The sequence below is a fragment of the Oryctolagus cuniculus genome, chromosome 1 (assembly GCF_051225735.1).
Source record: "Oryctolagus cuniculus isolate XC-2025 breed Fujian yellow rabbit chromosome 1, ASM5122573v1, whole genome shotgun sequence".
NCBI classification, from domain to species: Eukaryota; Metazoa; Chordata; class Mammalia; order Lagomorpha; family Leporidae; genus Oryctolagus; species Oryctolagus cuniculus.
Genome location: NC_142867.1, coordinates 12,309,961 through 12,337,012, shown reverse-complemented (window position 1 = coordinate 12,337,012; position 27,052 = coordinate 12,309,961). Strand labels below are relative to the sequence as shown.

The following is a 27,052-nucleotide window of genomic DNA, read 5'->3' as shown; positions in this document are numbered from 1 at the left end:
CTTTGAGCTTCATGGATTTGAATATCCATATTCATCTAAGAATTGGAAATTTTAGAGCAATCATTTCATTGAAATCCCTTTCCTTGTTCCCTCTTCTAAAATTCCCATAATGTAAATACTTGTTCATTTAATACTCATATTCCCCATTAAGTCCCATAAGCTTTGTTAATTCTTTATGTAACACTCTTTGGAAAAAAATTGAACACTAATCTATATAAAAATCATGATATTTGTCATCCAACCCAAAATTAGCTGCATATGACAACAAGAAGAAAAATGACAATAAACAGTAAAAATGACAATAAACAGTGAAAAATCAGTCAAGAAAACAGACCCATAAATCACAGATGAGAACCAAATCAAAGTTATGTTAAAACATATATAGTGGGTATATACAAATTTCAGAGAAACTGTAGACAAAGTAAGTATAAAAATGAAGTACGTGGTGGGTGGGCATTGGCACAGTGATTTGGCTGCTGCTTGGGATGCCTACATCCCATTTGAAGGCAGCTGGATTCCAGTGTCAGCTGGAATTCTAGTTTCCTGTATGCAGCAAGTAATGGCTCAAGTAACTGGGACCTTACTGCCCACTTCAGAGGACTGAACTGAGTTCTGGGCTTCTGACTTTATCCTGGTTCATGTTCTCATTTGTTGCAGGCATTTGGGGGAATGAACCATGCATGGTGGTTTTTCTTATTCTCTCTCTCTCTCCCCCTCCCCCCCCATCTTCTTTCTCTCTCCCCTTTCAAATAAAATGAAAACTCAAAAAAGAAATATACACAAAGGATCTGAATAGAATTTTTAGAGATTAAGAACTATAATATATGATATGAATAAATCCCTGCACAAGAGTGGCAACACATTTACCTTTGAAAAGAAAAGGTTAGTGAAGCTAAAGATAGATGCAAAATCTCTATAAGCAGAAGCAGAGAAAGAAAAAGAGACTGGAAAGGTTAATAAATCATCAAGTGGGCAATATAAAGTGGTCTAAAGTATAATCAAAGTCCAAGAAAAACAGAAGTTCACGGAGTTGGAAATTATTTGAAGAAATGGTTGAAATTTACAAACTTGATAAAAAGTGTAAACTCACATTAAAAGTATCCCAATTAACCTCAAGCTGGATGAAGAAAAGTAAACTACACTAAAGAATTTCACAGAGAAATCACTAAAAATGCATGGTAAACAAAAAAGTTTTTAAGTGAGACAAAGTATACTTTAGAGAACAAAGATAACAATAACTGCACAAAAAGACATCATTAAAGATAAAAAAAGTTTAATCAAGCACCCATATCCTGTGAAAATATACATCAAAAATCAAAGTAAAATTAAAATGAATTCAGACAACAAGCAAAACAATCTGAAACAATGTAATGCCAGAAAAATTTCAAAACAATGAATGTTAAAGTTCTTCAAGTTAAAAGAAAAAGATAGTTGATGAAAATGTGGATAAGGAAAAAAGGATTCCATAAAAATGGTCAGTATGTTAAAATGAATTGCATTTCTGAATACTATTAATAAAGTATAGTCCACTAGACCTCATCTCGGCAATACCTTTTTGCCTTTGCCCTGCCAACTCTTTTTTGAAAATACAATGAATGCTCTTTTATACTGCCTTAAAGAGATTTTTTTTTTACTTTCAATTTCTGCTGACCCATTAAAGTGTATGATTTGCTTATTCAACTTCTGATATTCTGTTAGAGAGTCAGCAAATTGAATCATTGAGTAGTTTGGGAAAAAGGAGAACATGATTCTGAATTTATTTTACATACATATCTAAGTTAGACTCTAATACTTTCCCAAGTAGGATTCATGCATTACAGTCAGGGTAGATAGTTTGGAACATTTTTCTGTTGATCTATTGTTGGTGCTAAATCTTCTTTAAATGGTGCAGGGGGAACCACTTCTGCTCCATGTGAGTTTGTCGGCATAATGAGCACAACCTGTGAAGTCAATCAGAATGTCATCAGTGAGTCACTCAAGCAACTTCAGAATTTCCCTTTCCTGCCCACAATTTTAGAGTTTAATTTCTCATCTCTGAACTCAAACTCAAAATAAATCTCAGGAATTCATCAGACAAGGTTGGTACTATTACACACATTCGGTGATACTTCTTTGCTAAGAAGTGTATGGTTATTGCTGACTTTTGAAAGTGGATTCATCTGACATATGGATAATAGCACCCAACAAGTTGAGTAAACTAAAATGTTATGAAAAACACAGAGCTCTTCTTCCAAATCGGGTTACTTGGACTGATTACAACCACACATCCAAAACATGATTTTATAGCCACGAATAAAGTATTACAAAAACCATACCATCTCAGAATGGCGGAGATCACCGTGAAACTGAACAAAGTGCTAGTCCTTATCCCTCAAACTGAGTGTGAAACGAAATTGAGGGAAGAGCTTGGGGAGGGGAACAGGAAGGAGAGAGACTTATATACGCCCCAAGGCCACTGATCTGAATTCATACCAGGAGCTTAACTGGAGCAAAATTTCCCAGCTCTAACTACTCTAGGAGCAGAAATGATCATAGACATAATTGTTACAAATTAAAGGTTACTAAGGAATTTTCTCCCATGCCCAAATGCTTCACATAATGAAGATAAAATGCTTCACTCACTGCAATTACAAAATCATTTGTGACTGCTGAGAAACACTTCTAAGATCTTACAACACAAACCCATGATTAGAATTAATATGATTTATTCCCCATCTCTATTATGTGGGGAAGGGTTCTGGGGGTGTGGCATATGGTTTTGTCTGGGAACCCCAAAAGAAAGTTCAGAAGCACAAAAGTTGGGCTGGTACTGTGACGTAGCGGATGAAGCTACCGACTACAGTGCTGGCATCCATAAGGGTGCTGGTTCGAGACCCAGCTGTTCCACTTCAAATCCATCTCTCTGTTATGGCCTGGGAAAGCAGTAGAAGATGACCCAAGTCCCTGGGCCCCTGAACCCACGTGGGAGACCCAGAAGAAACTCTAGGTTCCTGGTTTCAGACCGGCCAGTTGATGGAAGACCTCTCTCTCTCTGCCTCTGCCTCTGCTTCTCTGTAACTCTGCCTTTCAAATAAATAAATAAATCTTAAAAAAAAAGAAGAAGCAAAAAAGTGTAGAGAAGAAGCACAACAAGATAATCTCAAACTATTAATAGTTTATTAATTAGCTATAGACTTTATCTTCCCTTGGGCATTTGAGCAACGAAACTAATGAGCAACTGTTGGAGTTTTACTCCCCATTTCATCACTCTGGCATTCTCAAGCCTCAGAAGACATGTATGTCCTCTTGTTTCTGGGGCATCTTTCTTAATCTCTTTTCTCCTTAAATCTCCCACTTCTCTGTCTCTGCATGTGATGTTCTTTTTTATTATTGTTTTTCAATTTTTTTCAACTTTTGTTTAATAAATATAAATTTCCAAAGTACAACTTTTGGATTATAGCGGCTTTCCCCCCCATAACCTCCCTCCAACCTGCAACCATCCCATATTCCACTCCCTCTCCCATCCCATTCTTCATCACGATTCATTTTCAATTATCTTTATATATAGAAGATCAACTTACTATATACTGTGGGGAGCAACTCGGACTAGACTAAGTTACTGGAATTAGGACTTATTCTATGCATCTGCTCTCCCACAATATGGCGCTGAGAAGGGAGTAACAACTTCTACGCAGCTGCCTCTCGTCAACTTGAGTGATGACCTGCAGGAGCTGATCCTGCTCCTGATTGGAGGAGAGCAGTGTACTCGGCGTGTGGGTAGCAGAGTTGGGATTGGTGGAAGAGGACTATAAAGGAGGAGAGAGACAACACGCACCAGGAACATCTATGAGGAACACCTGAGCAGCCCCCGAGAGAGCCGGCTGGCGGTGTGCCGCTCCCCCGCGGAAGTGGGGAAAGTGGCAGGGGGAACCGCCCTTCCACGGAGGTGGAAGGGTTGGTAGCCAACCCGGGAAGAACCAGCAGCAAACCCGGGGAGGGCCGAGCAGACAAAAGAACAGCGCAGGGTCCTGTGTCGTTCCTCCACTAAGACGGGGAGCGACATAATGGTGCCGTGACTTGGATAGGAAACCTAGGCAGGGTTTAGTGTCATTCCTCCACGAAGAGGGGGAGCAACAATATACTAAGTAAAGATTTCAACAGACTACACCCACAAAGACACACAAAGTATAGAATACTGTTTGAGTAGTAGTTTTATCATTAATTTGCATAGTACAACACATAAAGGACAGAGATCCTACATGGGGAGTAAGTGCACAGTGACTCCCATTGTTGATTTAACAACTGATACTCTTATTTATGTCGTCAGTAATCACCTGAGGCTCTTGTCATGAGCTGCCAAGGCTATGGAAGCCTCTTGAGTTCACCAACTCCGATCTTATTTAGACAAGGCCATAGTCAAAGTGGAAGTTCTCTCTTCCCTTCAGAGAAAGGTACTGCCTTCTTTGATGGCTCGTTCTTTCCACTGGGATCTCACTTGCAGAGATCTTTCATTTAGGTCATTTTTTTTTTGCCACAGTGCCTTGGCTTTTCATGCCTGAGAAACTCTTACGGGCTTTTTAGCCAGATCTGAATGCCTTAAGGGCTGATTCTGAGGCCAGAGTGCTGTTTAGGGCATTTGCCATACTATAAGTCTGCTGTGTATTCTGCTTCCCATGTAGGATCATTCTCTCCTTTTTAATTCTATTAATTATTATTTGCAGACATTGGTCTTATTTATGTAATCCCTTTGACATTTAATCCTATCTTTTTGATCAATTATTTACTTAACCTGATCACTTTAACAAGTAAGATGGCATTGGTACATGCCACATTGATGGGATTGAATTGGAACCCCCTGGCACGTTTCTAGCTCTACCATTAGGGGTAAGTCAGAGTGAGCATGTGTTGAACTGTACATCTCTTCCCTCTCTTATTCTCTTTATTCTTATTTAACAGGGATCACTTTTCTGTTAAATTTAAATGACTAAGAATAATTGTGTGTTAATTAAAGAGTTCAACCAATGGTATTAAGTAGAACAAAAAATGCTATAAGGAATAAAATAGTAAGTTGTTCCTCGGCAGTCAGGACAAGGGCTAATCAAGACACTGTTTCTCATAGTGTCTATTTCACTTCAACAGGTTTCCTTTTAGGTGCTTGGTTAGTTGTCACCGATCAGGGAGAACATATGCTATTTGTCTCTTTGGGACTGGCTCATTTCACTCCGCATGTTTTCCAGATTCCTGCATCTTGTTGCAAATGTGCATGTGATGTTCTTTCTGCTTAACAGCCAGGAGGATCAGTTACAGAGAAAGGGCAGGATGTGCACAAATTGCTATTTCTTTAATAGTCCCAGGATAGAGTGGGGTAATGGAGCAAAATTTGGCAGTGTTTGTCGATTACTCCATTAAGCAGCATTCTCTGATCTAGACTCAGAGGATGCTGTTTCAGGGACTAAGGATGGGAAATAGTTCTCATTAGCTATTACAGTCGACAGGATTCTAAGGTGATACCCAGTAATGCACATTCTTGTGACTTTCAATCCTGGAGTCTGGGTGGTACCTGTGTATATAATGAAATATCACTCCTGTAACACTAGTTACCAAAGTTGGATTTGAATTTATTAAAAGGGATATTATTGTACATGGACCCAACCCAATAATGTGAACTCTAAAAGAGCTGAGACTTTCATTGTTCTGCCATCCTCAAAGAAGTAGTCTATTGTCATGCATTCTAGAGCTTACAGAAAGTAGTTCTGCTACATGAGCTGCAACAGGACCAGAAATGTCAGATGAGACCATAGCCCCAGTTAAGTCTTTAAGTAAAGCCTTGTAAGACATTGAGCAGAGGATCTAGAAAGGAAGTACCCAGGCTGTCAACACAAGGAACCTGGAGATAATGAATATGTTGGTTTTAAGCCTCTAAAATTATACAATTGAATACATAACAATAGGAAACTACCAAAGACATTGAAATGAATGTGTACTCACCCCACCAGGATTACAACAGGTTACTTTGCATCCAAAGGCAGAGAGGGACACAGCAATGCAGAACTCCAGCACACTTAAAAGGAGGGCAATACTATCCATACCCTTGGAGCAAATTCATAGTCACATGAGAAACAGAGAAGACAAGCTGTAAATGCTGACCACTGATTAAAATGCCAAATAGAGAAAGCACTGTCAGGATTCAGGAAATCTAATTGCAGACAAAACTTTGACCAATTCTAATTCTAATCTGTCTAATGTCACTTAGCACTCTTTTTTTTTTTTTTTTTTTTTTTTTTTTTTTACAGATAAAGTAATACTAGTTCTTTTGTTTTGCCCCAGTCCACTACTTTCAAGTGTTACAGTGGACACAGAATATGGATGTTCTTTAAAAGTGGGTAGGGAAGATGGCATTGATACAGTGGTTAAGACACCACCTGAATCATCTGAACCCACTCATAGTGCCTGAACCCATTTACAGTAACTAGGTTCAAGTTCCAGTTCTGTTCCTGATTCCAGTTTCCTGCTAATGTGCACCCTGGTTGGCAGCTGGTGATGGCTCAAGTAGTTAGGTTCCTGTTAACATGTAGGAGATCAAGACTGTTTCTAGGTTCCTAGTGTCAGCCTAACTCAGCCTGGCTGTTGTGGACATCTGAAGAGTAACTCAGCAGATGGGAAAATTCCATAGATTTCCATAGACATTCCATACAGTTGACATATTGCTATGATCCCCTATGAAGATCCTTAATCCCCAGAATCTGTGACTCTGCCCAGTTACATGAGAGGAGAATCAAGTTTACAGATAGAATTAAGGATACTTATTAGCTGAGAAAGATGAATTTTCCTGGTTTACTGGCTGGGCCCAATGTAGGGTCAGCATCTTTGTAAGTAGAAACAAGTGGAAAGAGAGTCAAACTTTGAGAGAGATCTGAACATGCTACACTGCATGAATCTGGACCCCTAGAAGTTAGAAAAGGCAAGAACCTGGTTCTTCCTTAGAGCCACAGAATGTAATGCAGTGCTGACAACATTTTAATTTTAGACTAGTGACATCCATTTCAAACTTCCAACCTCCAGACATAGGTGTTAATGAATTAATATTGTTTTAAGCCATTTTAAAGCAGAGGTAAGAAACTAACACAACAATGAACACCTCATTAGTCCATCATTCACACATCTCCCAAGAGAACTGGTTTTAGGTCTAATTATTGGCCAAAATATGTGGTCAAATTTGAGGAACACTGGGCAGTACATTTATTCCTAATGGACTTGTCCTGGATTGTTGTCTTAGACTTTTTAGTATAAATATTTCCTCTTTTTCTCTATGGTTAGAGATAGTATCTCCACCATAAAAAAGCCAATAGATTAAGATCTCAGGACATGAAAGGCACAGATTCAGTGAATCTTGAGAACATGTACATTCATTGTTTTCTTATTTACTCATGCATTCAACAGATTCAGATATAGAGCAGTGGATACAACAAATTATTTGTGTATCTTTAAGGATCTTACCATCTAGTGGAGTAGACCAAGAGTTGGCAAACTTTGTTATGGACCAGATAATATATGCTTTAGGTTTTGCAGATAGTAAGATCTCTGACATAAATATTCAAATCTGTCACTATAACATGAAAGCAGCCACATGTGCTATGTAAACAATTGGGCTAGGCCATATTTTGAGAAAACTTATTTACAGGGGCCAGTATTGTGGTGTAGTGAGGTAAAGCTGCTGCCTGAAGTGCTGGCATCCCATTTGGGTGCCAGTTTGAGTTCTGCCTGCTCCACTTCTGATCCAGCTCTCTGCTAAGGGCCTGGGAAAGTAGTGGAAGATGGCCCAAGTCCTTGGGTTCCTGCACTCTTGTGAGAGATTCAGAAGAAGCTCTGGATCCTGGCTTTTGTCCTCCCCAACCCTAACTGTTATGGCCATTTGGGGAGTGAACCAATAGATGGAAGACCCCCCCTCCCTATCTCTGTAACTGTGCCTTTCAAATAAAATAAATTTAAAAAAAGGAAACATTTACAAAAACAGATGCCATGCTATTTTTTGTTCCACCAAAGGAACAAGTATATATTTGTATATTTTGTATATATATATGAATGTTGATATGCTTATATACATGTTACATGCAGACATATAAACATATAATATTATTCTTTTGAGACATATGAAATCACTAGTTCAAGTACAGCTGTTCACTGGTAATTCTATATGGCTCTGCTTAATGACTCAGGTCATTTTTCTTCTAACTACTCTTTTCTATAGAGAATTCATCTTTTCTATCCTCTTTTTATTATTATATGCTTTGTAGCATTATATCTTTTCTCCCAAGAGCATTAGAGCTTCTTGAAGATAGGGAACTGCTCTCCCTCTTATGTCTCTCAATCCCAGGATTGGGCACAAAATAAGGATTTATAGACCCACTGACTGATGTACAGGTGTCCAGTAGGAATGAGAAGACCTAATGCTTGAGATTCTGGGAAACCTTTAAAAGAGTATTTTGCTATATGCACTGGGTGAGTGGGGAGGAAATCCATATAATTAATAGAAACTCATGATGATCTTTGAGAGGTGACTGAGATAAATGGAAAACAGACTATATAATTTACAGTGTTTCTAGTTAACAAATAATTAATCATTCCAAGGGAGCAATAGTGGAGCATTAAGCCAAGTGATGGCACAGTTCATATGCCTGTGAAACCAGCCCTGTGAAATCAGTCAGTTCAGGTTTTATTCTGATTATTTTACTCTTACATTAAATCTGTAAATGCAGATATCTCCAGAAATAGAAAGTGAGGTACTTTGAGGATGTTGAGGATCTACTTAGGAAACCAGTAAATATTAGGGGCAATAGAGGCATGAGATTCTCAAATCGAATCTTGCTTTTGCCAATTTCGGAATGGTGTTTTAAAAGTTGTTCAATTATATGCAGAAACTTTATTTATTTTAAGTGGATATAATTATTTATCATAAGAACTATTAGAAATCTCAATGGGAATAAGTTAATTTATCAAAGACTCTCAAGGAATTATTCTGATATGACTATATAAGAAAGCCCTTAAGACATGTAAGATTATCTGGGAAAGTTACAGGAAATGTGACTGGCTCTACATAGTAAGTTAGTGAGAGTACTGAATTTCCACATTTGGGTATAGGAAGGAAAAAATGAGAAAACCACTATGAAGCAAGATGAAGGGTTGGAAGGTAACTACAGAGAGAAGATAAAAGAAAACTTAGTGGTTTTGAGAACAGGCAGTAGGCTTTTTAATAGTAAAGATTTTTTTCAAAATATTTATTTACAGTCAGGTCTGCGCCAGGCCAAACCCAGGAGCCAAGAATTCCATCCGGGTCTCCCACATGAGTGGAAGGCACCACCTTCTGCTGTCTTCACAGGCACAGTAACAGGAAGTAGAATTGGAAGCAGAGCAGCCAGGACTTGAACCAATGCTCCAATATGGAATGTTGGGGTCATAAGTGGTAGCTAAGCCCATTGCCCACAATGCTGGCACAATAGTAAAGATTTAACTGTGCATTTCAGTCTTCCATGATGTGCTGCCATAACTCTTCATCCTTGCATTTTCTCAAAGGCCTAAAACTTCAGGAAGTTTTACTGCTTGAAAACACTTGTGTAAGACTTAATTTGCAGAATAAAACAAATCTAGATGAGGGCAATTTGTACAAAAAAAGAGTAAAGATACAGAACTGAGATTGAGAATTTACCAGCACCTGAATGTTGAGGTTAAAAATGATTAACATTAAAAGAACATCCTTGAAAAGACAATGGGTTACTCACCACTGAAGGATAATGTTCAAGACAATCTTCATTTGTGAGTAAGGAACAAAGTAACTCCATCAGGGTCTACCAGGAAGCCCTATTAGATATGTAGGGGCTGACATCTGTACTCGACTTTTACAAGGGATAACTATGCAAATTGATTAGTATTTTAAAATTAAACAGGAAAAATTAAGCAAAATGCCCAGGACAGTAACAATTAACAAGTAGCTATTCTAAAACTGAATTTTCTTTGTACTTTATCTCTTCACAGATAGCAAAGGATTTAAGAGAGAGGAGATGTGAACCTGACTCCTAAAAAATAAAAAGAGTATCCTGTTCTTCAATCACTTCCAGTTTCCCAAAGTAATTCAGCAATTAGGAAATGTTGATTGGTGCTTTTGTTGGAGCAAATCCTCCCTAAACCTGCTTCCCCCACAGTAATCTATGAAAAAGGGAAGAACTCACCAGTAAAATGGAAATGGTCATGAAGCAACTATCACGTCCTATAATATAGTTACAGTAAGGATGATGGAATGAATAAATACTCAAGCTTGTTGCACTGATTATGATCCCAAATACAGCCAAGACAGAGCTGGTGATGTTCAATCCTAGGCTGCCTTGTACCTAGAAAGGATTGCAAATCAATTAAATAATCCAGTCGTACTGCCAGATACCTCTCCTTCAATTCCTTTACCTCCTCCACCCTTTCTTCCCCAACACAATTCCATCCACTAAACTAGAATATTGATTATTCCAGAAGTCCTGCCTTGTCTCTCTCCTTATAGTAGTTTCAACTCTCATCTCTTGTTGAATCACAGATATGATTCTGTTACTCCAAGCTTAAATTCTGAGGCTGACTCCACTGGACACCTGTGATAAAATTCAAGCCTGCTTAGCAGGGTTTTCAGTACCATTTACACTTTGACTAGATAGCGCTATGTGTGTCCATCTTCTGCAATGCCCGACATCATGTATCTTAAATACTGCTTGTCTCATGCCTCTATACCTTTTGTGTACTCTCTCTCTCTCTCTGCTGTACCCACATTCTCTTTTTATTTGTGAAGGTAAGAGGGTTTTTTTATAAAAGACTAAAATTGCTTACAAAAGTGTGAGACTTTCAGTGTGACACTAGACAGTTTTAGCTGGAGGAGATTCTAGAGAGGCAGCTTGAGGAGAGATCTGGAAAGGCCTTACTGACATTCTCCAGAGTTTGGTGTTTATTTTTTGATCAAAGAAAGTTTAAATGTGGTCTTTAGTCAGAAAAATATTTGTTGGGATCTGGGCTTTTGTCTTTTATTGGCTTTATCAAAAAAAGCATCAACACGAGAGCTATATTCTAAATTTGCCTCTTCTTAGGTCATAGCTTATTGTGAATTTCTTCCATTGCAAATTCAAATTTCTTTTTGGATACAGTAGGAGTACACAGATCAGTCAGCTAAAATATTACACCACATTGACTAGGTGTCGTTGGCATGGGCTGGACCTCAAGCTTCAAGGCTTGTGTGACTAATGCCACTTGGCATTGCTTCTCAGGAACTCTATATCTTCAGAAAGATGTTCTCAGCAACCACCTAGTCAAAATGTCCAGTCTAATGCCAGTGATTCTACCAATAGCCAGTTGTTGATTACAATTTTTGAAAAATACTAGGGCCAGCACTTTGGTGTAGTAGGTTAAGCATCCACCAGCAGTGCAGGCATCCCATATGGGTGCTGGTTTGAGTTCTGGCTGCTCCACTTCCAATCCAGCTCCCTGCTGATGGCCTGAGAAAGCAGTGGATGATAGCCCAAGTGCTTGGGACCCTGTACTCATGTGGGAGACCTGCAAGAAGCTTTTTGCTCCTGGCTTCTGATCGGCCAAGTTCCAGCAGTTGGTAGACCTCTCTCTGTTTCTCCCTTTCTCTGTGTGTAACTCTGCATCTCAAGTAAAATAAAAAATAAAAAAAATACAGATCCTACTAAATAAAACTCAGTCTTCCTTGATTTTTAAAAAAAATGTTTTCTTTATGTAATGTTATATTAGTTTTCTTAGTATAATTTGTCAGGATACACAGTTGATTAAGCTCTTCTTCTTTTAGTATCAAAATAAAATAAAATGAAAGATTGCTCACCAGACCTTTTGTAGTTCTAGTTCCTGCTGCAACTGAGAAGGATCCTGACAAAATAAACTAGTAATAAAGAAAAGGAATTCAGTTTTAAAACACTAAACAAAAATTAGAAATCATAACATTAAAATTTAGTCCTAAATTAATTGAGAGTCAAAGGGATCACATAAAAAAGACTAGTGGCTGCTAATACTAACCGATAGAATTAAAAAGCAGAGAACAATCCAACATGGGAAGCAGGATACACAGGAGACTCAAAGAATGGCAGATGTCCTAAATAGCAGTCTGGCGTCAGAATCAGCCCTTAAGGCATTCAGATCTGGCTAAAGAGTTCCTCAGGCATGGAAAGCCAAGACACTCTGGCAAAAAAAAAAAAAAAAAACAAAACCACCTAAATGAAAGATCTCCGCGAGTGAGATCCCAGTGGAAAGAATAGGCCATCAAAGAAGGAGGTACCTTTCTCTGAAGGGAGGAGAGAACTTCCACTTTGACTATGACCTTGTCTAAATAATATCGGAGTTTGCGAACTCAAAAGGCTTCCATAGCCTTGGCAACTCATGACAAGAGCTTAGGTGATTACTGAAGCCATAAACAAGAGTGTCAATTGTTAAATCAACAACAGGAGTCCCTGTGTACTTACTCCCCATGTAGGATCTCTGTCCTTAATGTGTTGTACTATGTGAATTAACGGTACAACTAGTATTCAAACAGTACTTTACAATTTGTGTTTCTGTGTGGGTGCAGTCTGTTGAAATCTTTACTTAGTATATAGTAAGTTGATCTTCTGTATATAAAGAGAATTGAAAATGAATCTTGATGTGAATGGGATGGGAGAGGGAGCGGGAGATAGGAGGGTTGTGGGTGGGAGGGTGGTTATGGGGTTGGGTGGAAAGCCGCTATAATCCAAAAGCTGTACTTTGGAAATTTATATTCATTAAATAGGAGTTAAAAATTTAGTGTTAAATTAGATAGATATGTTAAGTAATCAATTATCTTAATAAGAAACTGTCCCATGTTAGACCCTGATGGATTTCTAGGTTCCTGGCTTTGGCCTGGCCCAGCTCTGAGTTTCAAGGCCATTAGGGGAATGAACCAGCTGATGGAAGATCTCTTTGTCTTTCCCACTCTCTGTAACTCTGCCTTTCAAATAAACAAAATAAATCTTCAAAAATATCAAGATAATGTTACTACCCTATTATGTACTACTCTGGATATGTTAACCAAAATAATTATATAAGACAAATATTTAAAACAAGTAACTAAAATTGTTATTATTTAAGTATGAATGAATTATACTACAAATATCCAAGAATATTACCAAAAAGTACTATAGAGTTCTAAAAAATTTAGTAAAGCACATGGAAAAGCATTATATACATAAATTCTATGTGCCTATTAGAGATGTGTTTTTGAAGATAGGATTGAACAAGAGAACCTCATTTATCATAGCAAAAATAAGTAAATAAATGACTAAAACTATGGCTATATATGGGGAGCTCCAATAAGTTCACGGATAACACGTATTATAAAGAAACTATGTATGGACTTGAAAATTTTTTGCATCAAAATAAACTTATCTTTTAATGCCAGTTTTCCAAGGAACTTATTGAAATGTCCTCATATTTATTACCTTACAGAAATAAACATAACAAGGAATGTGAAAGTTATATAGGAATGAAATTTTACAATGTTCCCAAAGTACTCAAAACAAAATAAAACAAAAAGGCTAATATGGGGATAATCTTGTGGAATTCTAGTAAAAGCCATGTAACTATCCTTGAGATTAAAGGAGTCAAAAATAAGAGAAATCTGTGATTGGTTCTTAGTATTGGTACTTGAACTGTGTAAGGTAGAAAAAAGAGGCACTTTACAGGGAAGGATTTGGATATAAGGTTGAAAGATTACTAAATAGTAGCAGCAAAAAATTATTTCACTTATCAAATAGAGGATACCTGCTACAGTCTGAGTGATCACTGAACCAACAAACACAACTCCTGCAGTTCTGGAGTGAAGGGCATAAACTATGGAAGTTGGTTTGCAATGTGGACTTGAAAAGGAAATGAAGATGAAAGCAGAAAACAAGAGTGGTTAACTGTATGCAGTTCTGACATTAGACTGACCTAATCTGATTCCTGTACCAAATAGACCTGGGGCACATTACTTAATGTTTATAAATTCCAATTTCTTCATCCATAATGAAGATGATGATAAATCCTCCTTCAGAGTTTGTGGTGAGTTTGAAATATAAATGCACATATAAAACATGCTGAGTCAAAAGGTTACCAATTATTGTCAAAGTCATTGTACCAGAAGATATTTAGGATAGGATCCCAAAGCTTAAGCTATTAACAACTGTGTTACTCTATCTCCATTTGCCAGAAAGTATTCCACTCACCATGACTGACCCCCAAATTGTGTAAAATGTGTACACTGAAATGGGATGTGGCCCCCTATACGGCAATGTGGCACTCAACATTGTTACTCCAACACTCATGGTCATCACAGCAATCATAATCTGTACAACCTAGAAATGATGAGGAAAATAAAAAGTGATTATCCTCCACCAAAACATGGCCCAAGCCACCCCCGTCCAACCACCAGAAGCCCTCATTCTCCATCTTTTGCTGTAATCAGATGACTTCTGTGATACCCTCTTATCACATTTTTAATTTAAAGAACTGTGGATGAACTAATATTAACATCATCTCTCTGGATAACTCTTATTGCCTCAGTAACTCCAGGATTACAATGAGTCTGCCAGAACCTGCCCATGGGGGCCTTTTTGATAACTGTGATGCCAGGCCTTCCACAACCACTTCTTTCTTTTGTCAGTGCTCAGATGGGAATGGTCTTAGAATTAGAGAGTAATTATTGGAGCAATGAGAAATAACTGAAGGAAAAAACCAGATACATGAGAAAAAAATGAAGAGTAAATATGACATTCTCTTGGGCCTGAGGCCTGGGGTCTAAGCATAGGAATCTAAAAATGAGAGATTTGGAGTACAATTCCCCCATAGATAAAAAGAAATTCAAAGAAAAGGAAAAAAAAATTATCAAAATGAGCCAAGTACTGTGCATCAAGATTATGGGTAGGAGAAACCAACAAAGGACAGCTCAGAAAACTTCCAGGCTGCTCGTCTATTCACAGGCCCAGGGGCCTTGTATAGAAGACCTGTTAAGGGAAATAGCCTCGGGCATTCTCTATGAGCTCACTGTCCAGGCCATCTGGACAGCTCACCAAAACTGTGGGGGCGGGGCTGCCCAAAGCCTTGCCTGCCCTATGCACCCCTCCCCCCCCAGTAAATTCTTCAAGAGTATATTATCTGCCCTGCTGGGTTTTGATATTGCTGGAGGATTGTGACCACTTTCTTTTAGCTTATGTCTAGGAATGTATTTCCGACTCCTGTCTGTGGGGAGCAACTTGGACTAGACTAAGTTACTGGAATTAAGACTTATTCTATGCATCTGCTCTCCCACAATATGGCGCTGGGAGAGGAGTAAACAACTTTTACACAGCTGCTTCCAGTTCGACCAATAACCTGCAGGAGCTGATCCTGCTCCTGATTGGAGGAGAGCAGCGTACTCGGCGTGTGGGTAGCAGAGTTGGGATTGGAGGAAGAGGACTATAAAGGAGGAGAGAGACAACATATACCAGGAACATCTAAGGGGAACATCTATCTGAAGGAACATCTGAGCAGCACCCGAGAGAGCCGGCCGGTGGTGTGCCGCTCCCCCGCGGAAGTGGGGAAAGTGGCAGGGGGGCCCGCCCTTCCACGGAGGTGGAAGGGACGGCAGCCAACCCGGGAAGGACCAGCAGCAAACCCGGGGAGGGCCGAGCAGATAAAAGAACAGTGCAGGGTCTAGTGTCGTTTCTCCGCAAAGAGGGGGAGCGACACTGTCCAGCTATGGCATCAGAGAAGTATTAATGTGTGTGTGTGTGTGTGTATTTTACAATTTAACAACTATAAAGAGCTTGCCTTATGTCTGAGATGAGATCCTGTGCACAGACTTCTGAGCTACGCTGGAAAAAGCGAAAACATTTGGCACTATAAGTAGGGAGAGAATGCATTTTGTAGTGTGAGAGGACATGAACCATGGAGGCAGGGGCAGGATGCTTTGGTTAGGGTATGATTTCATTCTCTAAGATTCATGCGCTGGGAGCTTGTGTTGTTGTTGAGGTGGTGGATCTTTAAGAGATAGATAGAGCCTAGCTGGCAATTAGGTGGTGAGAGCAATGGCCTCAGAAAGAATGCATACTGCTCTTGCAGAGTGGAACACCTTGTTATACATCAAGTCTTGGCCTCAATGTGCTTGGATTCTTCCACACTTGGCCATTTCTCCTTCCACTTCTCCATTGTGTTGTCATGTGGCCCCAGAGCCCCTTTCCAGGACACCAGTACCACACCATTTGGGCTCTCCAAGCACTGGAATCATGAGTTAAATAAGCCTCTCTTCTCTTCTCTTCTCTTCTCTTCTCTTCTCTTCTCTTCTCTTCTCTTCTCTTCTCTTCTCTTCTCTTCTCTTCTCTTCTCTTCTCTTCTCTTCTCTTCTCTTCTCTTTTTTGACAGGCAGAGTGGACAGTGAGAGAGAGACAGAGAGAAAGGTCTTCCTTTTGCTGTTGGTTCACCCTCCAATGGCCGCTGCGGCTGGCGTGCTGCAGCTGGCACACCGCACTGATCCGAAGCCAGGAGCCAGGTGCTTCTCCTGGTCTCCCATGGGGTGCAGGACCCAAGCACTTGGGCCATCCTTCACTGCACTCCAGGGCCACAGCAGAGAGCTGGCCTGGAAGAGGGGCAACCGGGACAGAATCCAGCGCCCTGACCAGGAGTAGAACCTGGGGTGCCGGCGCCACAGGTGGAGGATTAGCCTATTGAGCCGCAGCGCCGGCTGCCTCTTTTCTTTATATATTACCCAGCCTCAGGTATCTCATTGTAGCAAAACAAAACAGACTAATAGACCATACAATCCAACAGTTGTTTTGACTCAATGAGTTGAAAACTTTTGTCTACACAAAACCTGGACACAGATACTTCTAACAGCTTTATGCAGAACTGCCAAGTTTTGGCAGATGTCCCTCAGAAAGCAGACACATAAATAAACTATTACACCTCCAGGCAATAGAGTATTATTTAGTGATAAGTAAATAAGCAATCAAGCCATTGGAAAAATGGAGTAAACTTAATGTATATTAAATTGATAGTTTATCTAAAAGGATACATGTTATATAATTTCTAATTGTGTGATTTTTCTGGAGAAGATACACTATGGAACATTTGTGAAGGGTTTAGAGGACAGGGAAGGATGGAAAGGAAGAGCACAGAGGATTTTTATAGTGGTGAAACTTCTTTGGATGATGTTGTAAAGGTGAATACATGTCTTCATACATTTTTTCCGATTTTAAAGAACATACCAATTACAGACTTTGAGTGTTAATGATATGCCCTTGCAGATTCATCAATTGTAACAAACACACTGCTCTGGTGGGGAAGGTTAGTAACAGGGAAAGTATGTAAGTGTGAGGGCTTATACAAGAGATTTATGGGATATACTCATACATATACTATCCTCTCAATTTATCTTTAAATCTAAAACTGCTTTAAAAATAAAATCTTTAAAATAATTATTGATATATTTTTAAAAGCCTAGCCTATGTCAACATAAATAGCATATTTCCCCAAAGATAGATGATGTACGTAGTATGAGGTTAGTGGAATATAGTATTTAACATTAATTTGGAATAGTTCACAGTTTACAATGATGCCAGTCTTCTCCCAGATCCAAAAATGACTTACTCCAAGGACTTTGGGTTCCCCCTTCAGGAACTTCTCTGCCAACCCTTTCCACATATATGAGTTTAGATTGGCTTGCTGTCCTGGTTGGGACAGGGCAGGGCCAGCATCTGCTCTGGTTTGCTCATTTCCTTGTATTATTGTCATGGCAGTAGATATGGTGCTGGAACAAGAAATGAAATTTAGGAAAAAGTTCTGAAGATGATAAGAGGGATATAACACTCCGAGGCAGGTTCCTCCCTAAGGCCACATTCTGGGCTGTATTCCCTACCTATATCACTATAGCTTTTAAAAGCCAGGGATGGTAAGTAACACACTGATAGAAGACAGAGGGGAACAGCCTAAGTGCCCCTTGATATCAAGATACTAGAAACCTTGATCTAAGGAAAACGTGAACAGATCTGAGGCAAATGTGCCAGACACCTCAGCTTAGGGAAATTTATTCAAGTTCGTATCCCACTTCTGCTCAGATTCTATCTCTATACCTTTTACTGCATATACCCTGGATTACAGGCATATCCCCATTGAAGAAGCACTTAAATAGTAGTTAAATACAGAGAACAATCTGCATTATTATTTATTTCACCATATTTTGGATTCTTCCTTTTCTAATCAGAGCTCATTCTTGGAACTAGAAGCCTTCCCAGATCCATCTTCAGAGTGCAGTTTAATTAATTTTACATTTTGTCCTATAAACGTAATGTAGACGAGTTGGGTTGATTTATCTCATCTGAGGAAATCTGCGTTGAACACAACTACCCCCAAGGTTCTCTCTGCTCCTAAGAAAGCTGATTCTTCAAGGTGTTTTTTGTGAGTGTACTTCCCCATGAGCTGCTTCAGTTTATGGCTAAAGATTGTTGGAGAACTTGGCAGGCCACAGTCTATCTTGAGACCAGTCTCACTGTATTAGATAGGGGTCCTTTACCCTATACCAACTCCACCAAATTTTGCATGCGGCAGAACTTCTCTTAAACTTTGAATTATAAAAATAGCACATTGGAGACAGAGAAGAAAGCCCACGGAAGAAGGGGACATTAAGAGTATCTGAAATAAATAGTCAAAAGTTTAAAGTACTGCTTTCAGCCCTTTTTTTTTCACCCTGGGAATTTAGAACACAAAGGTCGATAACTAACTCTATGATTCAGGACTTTACTTTCCCCCATGCTCTGCTTCACAACATCCCCAAATGTACATATAAAGCAGCTCAATCCACTCCACCCAGAATACTAGCTTGTATCACTGGAAGTGGCTTCACTTTCTCTCATTCGACTCCCAGGGATTCCAGAACTAGGAAATGAAACATCATCAACCCCACAGACCAGGAAGGCAAGTCCTTGGACCTACCTTTCTTGCAGCCTGCAGTGTCTGCTGTGTGTCTGATGAATGCCAGACTCTGGGAGAGTGCCCCAGGCTCTTTGTCCAGATACAGTCACCACCCCTCACTCCACACTTCTCTCAGTTTAACTCTGCTTCCTTCTGCTAGTAAGTTTTCCAAATGCTGTGCTGAGAAATGCAATTAGTTCCCTTTTCTTGTCGGAAATTGCTAACTGATTCTGTGTCCCTAATATGGGTGTGAATGTTCATTGTGAAATTTGCTGAACAAGTAGTGAGCACCTCTTGCAGTCTTTCATAGGAAAGTAATTGTCATTATTTCTGTGCCAAACTCTGATTAAAGGTCTTTTTATACACAAACTAATTTAATGGCATCTAGAAGCCTGGTGAAAAATCCCCTCTTCTCAGTTTCACACATTTCCAGATTATCTTTGTCTTCCTAGAGATCTTTATTTTACCAGTTTGCACACAATTTAAAAATTCCACAACTGGAGATTGTGAATGGCCATAAAATGGCACCAGGCTTCTTGCATAGTAACAACTAATATAACATCTTGCAAATTTGAAGAAACACTTAGAATAATGGAAAAAGCCTGACCTTTTGCTAAGACAAACTCAACTGAAATTATATATTGCACTACCTTGTTATCACTTCCCCCGAATCTTAATCTCTTCTCAGGGCAGTACCCCAAAGTGTCCTAGTTCACTCCTGCCATACACCCACCTCTGAAGAGTCCACCCCTTCAACACAGTCACACTGAGGACCAAGCTTACAACACAGGGACGCTTGGGAGACAAGTCATATGTCAACCATAGCATTGATTGAAGAGAGCAGAGTGGTGTTCAGTTTTCATTCATTCAGTATTTGCTTAGAAAAAAACACTACTGTGAACTTAGCAATGTGCTATGCAGATAAAATGATGAAAAATGATTGGCACAGCCTCTGCCCCCAAGGAGTTTGTAGACTACTGGGAAGCATGGACAAGTAAGGATATTATAATCCAAGACCATCAGTTCTCTGAAGGATAAAGTAAAGAGGAGCATGCAGGAAGATCAAAGAGCCCAACCTTGGGGATACACTGGAGAGTTTCTGGAGAAAAGTACATCTAACTGGAGATCATGAATGAGCAGGAGACACACAGTAGAAGGAGAGTTCAAGGATGGCAAATTTCCAGCCAGAGTCAGCAGGAAGAAGAAAAGCCATGGGAGTAGAGAGATCATAGTGCAATCAAAAAACTAAAAGTTTCAGAATCAGAATAGAACAAGAGTAGAGAAAAATAATAGATCACACAGGGTCCAACTCACCTTCAAGCTTGTCTCAGTCAGCCTGGTTGTTATAACAGTAATTTATTTCTCACAGATCTGGAGGTTGGGAAGTTCAAGGTCGGGGTATCAGTTCTGGTGAGGGCTTTCTTTCTGGTTAGAGACAGCTGTTTTCTCATTGTGTCCTCATGTGGGAGAGCAGAGACAGGAAGCAAACTCTGTGTCACTTCTTCTAAGGGCACTAATCCCATGCATGAAGGTGCCATCCTCATGACATAATTACCTCCCAGAGGCCCTGCCTCCTAATACTATCACATTGGAGGTTAGGATTCCAACACTTGAAATTTTGGAAGACTCAAAAATTCATTCTATAGAAATTAAGGACTTTGAAATGTATTCTGTGAGTTATAGGAATTCTTCTAAACAGTTGGGTTCCATGCTGCAGCTTAACTTCCATGACAACATAGACATTACCCCATCAGGCCTCTCCACAGAACTTCTGATCCTGTAGCAAGTTCCTATCTGCCCTCTCAGGCTTTTGAAATCTTGGTAGAAGCCACCATATGCCCACACTGTTAGGTTCTATGCACCTGCAAAACCAGCTGTATGTGGGTGCCTGGTACTGATGTCAGCACAAGCTGTACCTGGTCCTGCTAGAACTACAGCTGTAGCCATGGAGTGTTTTACTAGCTGAATGCATGGGAATGAATCCACATGTCTCTGGGATTTCTGACACATCCTGGTGCCTCTTTGTCATTGTCTTGTCCGTTAACACATGGCTCTCTTTTATCTTCACTAATCTTTCACAAGTCAGAACTCAGCCCCACTCTTGACACTTTACCTTCCCTCCTTCCCTAGCTACACTTCAAATTTTACAAATCCCTCGGCTCTGCCTCCTTTTATTCCCATGTGTCACCTGACTAAAAGTGGCCAACAGTACCCATGCCATGGCCTGAAAGCATTGCTGTTTTGAAGTTTTTTCTGTAAGGTAAACCACTTCATCATTCTTAATTTTGATCCTCCATAAAGTCCTAGGGCACAGATACAATGCAGATAGAGGCTTTACCAGTTTAACAGTGCTGGCCTTTAGTAATTTCTACTAGAATACTCATTTCTATCTGAGATGCTTTCCCTAGTCTCATCTTCTGAACCCTTCCCAGAATCTCCCACAATGCACTGCTTATAGCATTTTTCCAGCCTTCTCCAGATTCTTTCAACCTTTGTCCATAACCCAACTCCAAAGCCACTTACCCAATTTTAGATGTGTGTTATTAGCAACAGCACCAAGGCTCAGTCCCAATTTTATGTATTAGTCTGTTTTCTATTGCACAGACCAGGGCAGTTTCAACACAAAGGGAGTGTGTTTAGCTCATGATTCTGATCCAAGGTCATGACCTTGCCTCTGGGAATTGCCTGCTTGCTGGCAGAGAGCCAGGGCATCCAAGGTCATCTTGGATCAAGAATGCATATGTGAGTGTGCACCTCTTGATTCCTCTCCTTTCTTACAAAGCCACCAGTATCCAGTCATGAGAGCTCCACCTTGATTAATTTACCAAATCTGAACCAGCTCCAAAGGTCCCACCTCTAAACATTATATTCCAATCAAATTTCAGCCTTGCAACATCTCAGAATGGGTATTGAATGTCAACATACACACCCTTGGTAGTGAGGCAGGGGCAGGGGGTCATGTGGCGGCCTTACCCAAACCACAGCTTCTGCAATGACTGAACGCTACTTAATATGCACAGATTGCTTAACATTGTTTTTTTTGAACGTAGAAGTGTTTTAATTCTTATTAAACAACTCAGAAAAGCAAAGACAAAATGTCCACTGGATTTACACTGAAGGAGGTCATTAGTGCCCTATTTCTTGGTTCTCCATTCTTTCTTCCAAAGCAAGAATTTAAGTTTTTATTTCTTTCATTATTTATTTACCTATTTCTGCATGAAATATTTTAATATTGGATTTAATGTTTGGTTTTATGAATTATCTACTAACTTCCTTCTATTGAAGACAACAGACTGACCCTTATAGCCGCCGCCCTTACCCCACCAGAATATTTCCTTTATCCTCATTCTCCCAACCTGGTTTTATCAAGATGTTGGGATAGATCAATATAGTATTTAAATAATATATGACTAGTCTATTATATATATATAGATCTCCTTTCTTTTTGATCCTCTATTTATCCTAGAGTTAATAACTCCCATATTCCTTTGATATGCTAATTGTTTTCATGCTTCATCAAAGATGTAAATCTCTGTCTACAGACTCAGAGGGCAATTTATTGGTTTCATCTGTATTTTTCTGGAGCCAGTCCTCCTTCTTAGAAGTGTTAATCCTATCCTTGTTAGCCTGATTACATTCTAAACCTGCTGAAATCTTAATTCACTATTCTTAATTAATTCATTAATTTCTGAGACAGTTGGGTAATTCTCATGCCCACAGAGACATCCTGTGGTATACACTTCCAATTTCTAAGACTGACTGGAATTCTTCAAAGAGAATCAACTTTTTTTTCCCCCTGGGCCTCTAACTCCATCAATCAGTTTTACAGTTTCTTTGAGCTTTTAAGTCACATCTTACCTCTCTGCTCCTAACTTATAAAATATGTGATGCCATTTTTTCTCAGATTATTTTCAAGCTTTTTGATTGATGATTTTCTCTCTGCCCCTCAGAGTTATTAGGAAACATAATCCACCAAGATTAGTCACTAGTTCAAAATCATACTCTTATTTATCTCTTTGTTTTACCAGCTTATTTATCTTTGAAGACAGTCCATGTATCTTACTTATCTGTCTTTTTGATTCCCGCATTAAGAAGAATCTGCTGAATGCTATTGGGTACATAACCTAGAGTCCATGGGAGAGAGAGAAGGAGGTGGTACATCCACAGCCAGTCAAGATGCATCATCTGAGAAAATGATATTCTAACCTCAGCTACAGAAAGGAAGAAGCCTCAGAGATTCCTGATATTAAAGAACTAAATGGGAGAAAATTGTGAAGGCAAATATATCAGGAACTGGGGGCCACATAAATGTGACAGATGGAAGCATTGCTCATCCTGGTTTTGAATCCAGGAAGGATATAATGTTGCTTTCTTTTAATAAAAGATTTTTTTCAGTGGCTATAAAATGCCAAATTAAAAACAGAAAAGTGTGTGTGTGTGTGTGTGTGTGTCTGTGTGTGTGTGTCTCTGTGTGTGTGTGTTGTATAATTTTTTCCCTGTGAAGGTTTTCTCTGTGTTTAAAAAAATGGTTCTGCAAATAGCAAATACATAACTAAGAAACATTTTTTAAACATTTTGTGTATTTATTTGAGAGGTGGGGTTACAGACAGAGGGAGAGACAGAAAGAAAAGTGTTCTATCCGCTGGTTCACTCCCAAATAGCCTCAATAGCTGGAGCTTGAGCAGTGTGAAGGCAGGAGCCAGGAGCTTCTTCCAGGTCTCCCATGCGGGTTCATAGGCCATATTGCACGGCTTTCCCAGGCCATAAGTAGAGATCTGTATCAGAACAGCAGCCTAGACATGAACCAGTGCCCATATGCAATTCTGGCACCACAGTACTGGCCCCAGAAACCTAATATTCTTAAAAGAACACTTTTAAAATTTTTAACCCCTAATTCCAGAGACTGTTGCCTGTATTACCGCTGGGTTGGCCCTGGAGCCCCGACCTCGCGTTCACCGCAGCCTGCTTGCTATGGAGCCCAGTCCTCAGGGAGAAGGCCCCGTGGATCTCCCGCTGCAGCCAGGGCTGCTGGGCTGGGCAGGGACCTGGGCCCCCAGAGACACACACTCCCCCCATCACTGACACCATGGCCAGGCCCGGGCCTGTCGGTGTTGGTCCCCCCCAGGACACTCCCCCTCCCAGGATCGTGCAATAGTCAGTGTCCCACCTCCCAGTGCACTGGGCCGCAGGCACCAAGCCCACCTGCCCATCTCCTGTCCCATGGGCAGCAGTGCCTGTGCCAGGGTGACGTCGACAACCATGTACAAAGCCACCGCAGCTGCTGCCGCTCTGCCACCTGTACAGAAGAAACCGAATCTTTTTCATATTCTAATGAATCTATGTGAGTTTTTGATAGAAAAAAATAGAATAATGTAGTGTAGTAGTGTAGAATAATGGATAGGCATTTGGCTTAGCAGTGAAGATATATGATAAGATGCTTACATCTTTTTTTTTTTTTTTTTTTTTTGACAGGCAGAGTTAGACAATGAGAGAGAAAGACAGAGAGAAAGGTCTTCCTTCTGTTGGTTCACCCCCCAAATGGCCACTATAGCCAGCGCGCTGCGCCGATCCGAAGCCAGGAGCCAGGTGCTTCCTCCTGGTCTCCCATGCGGGTGCAGGGCCCAAGAACTTGGGCCATCCTCCACTGCCTTCCCGGGCCACAGCAGAGAGCTGGACTGGAAGAGGAGCAACCGGGACAGAATCCAGTGCTCCAACTGGGACTAGAACCTGGTGCGCCAGCGCTGCAGGCAGAGGATTAGTCTAGTGAGCCACAGTGCTGGCCGAGATGCTTACATCTAATGTAAGAGTATCTGGGTTTGAGTCCCAGCTCCACTCCAAATTCTAGCTTCCTGTTAGTGCAGATCCTGGGAGGCAGCAGGTGATGGCTCAAGTTGTTGGATCTCAGCCACCTATTGGGAGACCTGGATTGAATTCTTAGCTTCCATCTTTACCCTGGCCCAGTCTCTGCTATTGTGAGTTTTGAGAGTAAACCAGCAGACAGAATTTCCCCCACCCTCTCTCACTTTCACTTCCTCATCCTCTTTGTCTCTGCCTCTCAAATAATAAAAAAGAAAGAAAAATAAGTTGCGTTACATAAAAACCTTAAAATAGTATGTAAAACAACTATTAGTGTTCCCTTGGGATAGTTTATGCTTAGTGACAATAGCTTGATTAGTCTATGCCAACATCCAGGCAAGGTACATGTGTCACCTTCTTCCATTCTTTATCAAAATTAGGTCACTCACCTCTGCCTACTTTACTGATCTGCAACCACTTTTACCAATTAAAAGAATTATATTTATATCTGAAACTCAGAAAATGGCTTTCAGGCCAGTCGGGTCTCTTAAATTGAACAAATATATAACTTTTCAAAGAAACCAAATCTTTCTTACTTGCATATGATTTCAGGGAAGGCTAATCTCCTTTTCTTTGTACATTAAGCTAAACAGGTGATCATTATCAACTATCTTTGGCAAGTAATTCCCTCAAAACTTCCATTTTTATAAAGAGTCATAAAGTCACAATCTTGATACTCTGGATTTTATCTCTTGCTTTTAGGACAGGAAAAAATAAATTCCATAAAAAGCTTAATAAAATGTGGTCAGCTCTTTAAATCCAGCTCCAATGGCTTGATACAATATTTTTCACAGTCACATTTCCTCTGAATTCTGAACACATAATCATTAGCTAATTGAAATTGCCTAGAATATTCTCTGTAATACAAAGCAATGTTATTCTCTAGAAACCATTCATTAAAATTTACTTTAATAAACTAGTGGATAAGTTAGAATTCTATGCAAATATTTTCATAGGCTAATTGAATGATTCCACCAGACTATAGCTCTTGCTGTAGACTGAAGAAAAGAGATATTAAAGCTATAATATTGAGAGAGCTAAAAGGGAGAATGAATTGTCAATGATAGCAATCAAAAACCAGATAAAGAGAATCCATGAATTAACATCACATTTGCGGCCGCCGCCACCGCCTCCGGGCCAGCACCGCTGTGCGCCCCCGGCGCGAGGCGTGGGAGGGAGCGCGGTCGCACGGTGCTGAGCCGCGGCCGGAGTCCTCTGACTGCCATGGACAGAAGAAAGAAACTAGGAGTATTTTAAAAATCGTTTGATTTCTTCACGGAGTTATTGCGGCCTTCTGAACTGTAGAACTGGCGCTCCCGAGTCTTCCAGTTACAAATGCAGTGCCTTCCTCCACTTCCCAGAGCCCCCCAAGAGTAACGGAAGGGGAGTCCAGTCATTGTTACGAAGCTCCACAAGGAAAGTGAACAGCATCTATATCGTCGCCTTTGCCAGCGTGTTGTATTTAGAGACCTGTTGTCCCTTGGTTTTCATAAGAATATGACAGATACCTAGCATCTAGCAAAACAATGGCAGCTGCTGACCTCGACCCAAACTTGAATCACACACCGAATCCCAGTGCCAAGACTCACCTGGGTCCTGGCATGGAGCGCTCCCCTGGTGCCATGGAGCGAGTATTGAAAGTCTTCATTACTTTGAAAGCAATAGTGAGCCAACCACCTGGGCCAGTATTATCAGGCATGGAGATGCTACTGATGTCAGGGGCATCATTCAGCAGACAGTGGACAGTCACAAGGTAAAGCACGTGGCCTGCTATGGATTCCGCCTCAGTCACCTGCGGTCCGAGGAGGTTCACTGGCTCCACGTGGACATGGGCGTCTCCAGCGTGAGGGAGAAGTATGAGCTCGCCCACCCCCCAGAGGAGTGGAAGTAAGACGCAAACCTGCTTTGGACTGATGCACATCTGCTTTGTTGTCATGTTAAAACATGCGTAAGAGGATAAATGTGTATTCTTAGTTTTCATTATGACGCCTGTACAAAAGCAATTGGTTAGTCATTGCAACCTGTGACCTCTTTAGACCTCTGTTCAGCCTCTGGCACTCCTTGAGCCATCTGGTTTCATTGTGTTGTGATGCTCGTTACTGGGCACATTTCTTGTCTGTCTCTCAACAGAACCCAAGCCCTTAGTCTTTTTGCTGTCTGATCCTTTATCTCTTGGTGTACCCCTGAGGAAAGTATGCCTAATTACCTTAGTATTGGGCTGTGTAGCTTGCTTCCTGAGGCCCAG

The 27,052-nt window shown here is 40.3% G+C and overlaps 2 protein-coding genes across 6 annotated transcripts; one reads left to right on the top strand and one right to left on the bottom strand.

Moving 5' to 3' along the window:
* Window positions 1-1,256: 1,256 nt before the first annotated feature.
* Window positions 1,257-19,165, bottom strand: MS4A4A (membrane spanning 4-domains A4A). 5 transcript variants are annotated; one of them, XM_008271854.5, is made up of 7 exons: window positions 18,973-19,165; window positions 17,632-17,791; window positions 14,235-14,363; window positions 11,846-11,902; window positions 10,203-10,361; window positions 5,968-6,069; window positions 1,257-1,940 (listed from the first exon to the last, which is right to left on the bottom strand). In XM_008271854.5, exons 2-7 carry the CDS (start codon window positions 17,773-17,775, stop codon window positions 1,821-1,823), a joined length of 711 nt encoding a protein of 236 aa, XP_008270076.3. In that variant the 5' UTR covers window positions 17,776-17,791; window positions 18,973-19,165; the 3' UTR covers window positions 1,257-1,820. The 5 variants fall into 5 exon arrangements, with proteins under 5 accessions (XP_008270076.3, XP_089164647.1, XP_017202226.1 ...); XM_089308521.1 differs by lacking the exon at window positions 17,632-17,791; XM_017346737.4 differs by lacking the exon at window positions 5,968-6,069 and having other exon boundaries at window positions 18,973-19,142.
* Window positions 19,166-26,305: 7,140 nt separating this feature from the next.
* On the top strand, window positions 26,306-26,788 carry LOC127493005 (focal adhesion kinase 1). The gene is given in 2 exon segments (XM_051854499.3): window positions 26,306-26,448; window positions 26,451-26,788. Coding segments are annotated over 2 exon segments (363 nt in total). The 5' UTR covers window positions 26,306-26,333; the 3' UTR covers window positions 26,699-26,788.
* Window positions 26,789-27,052: the final 264 nt, after the last annotated feature.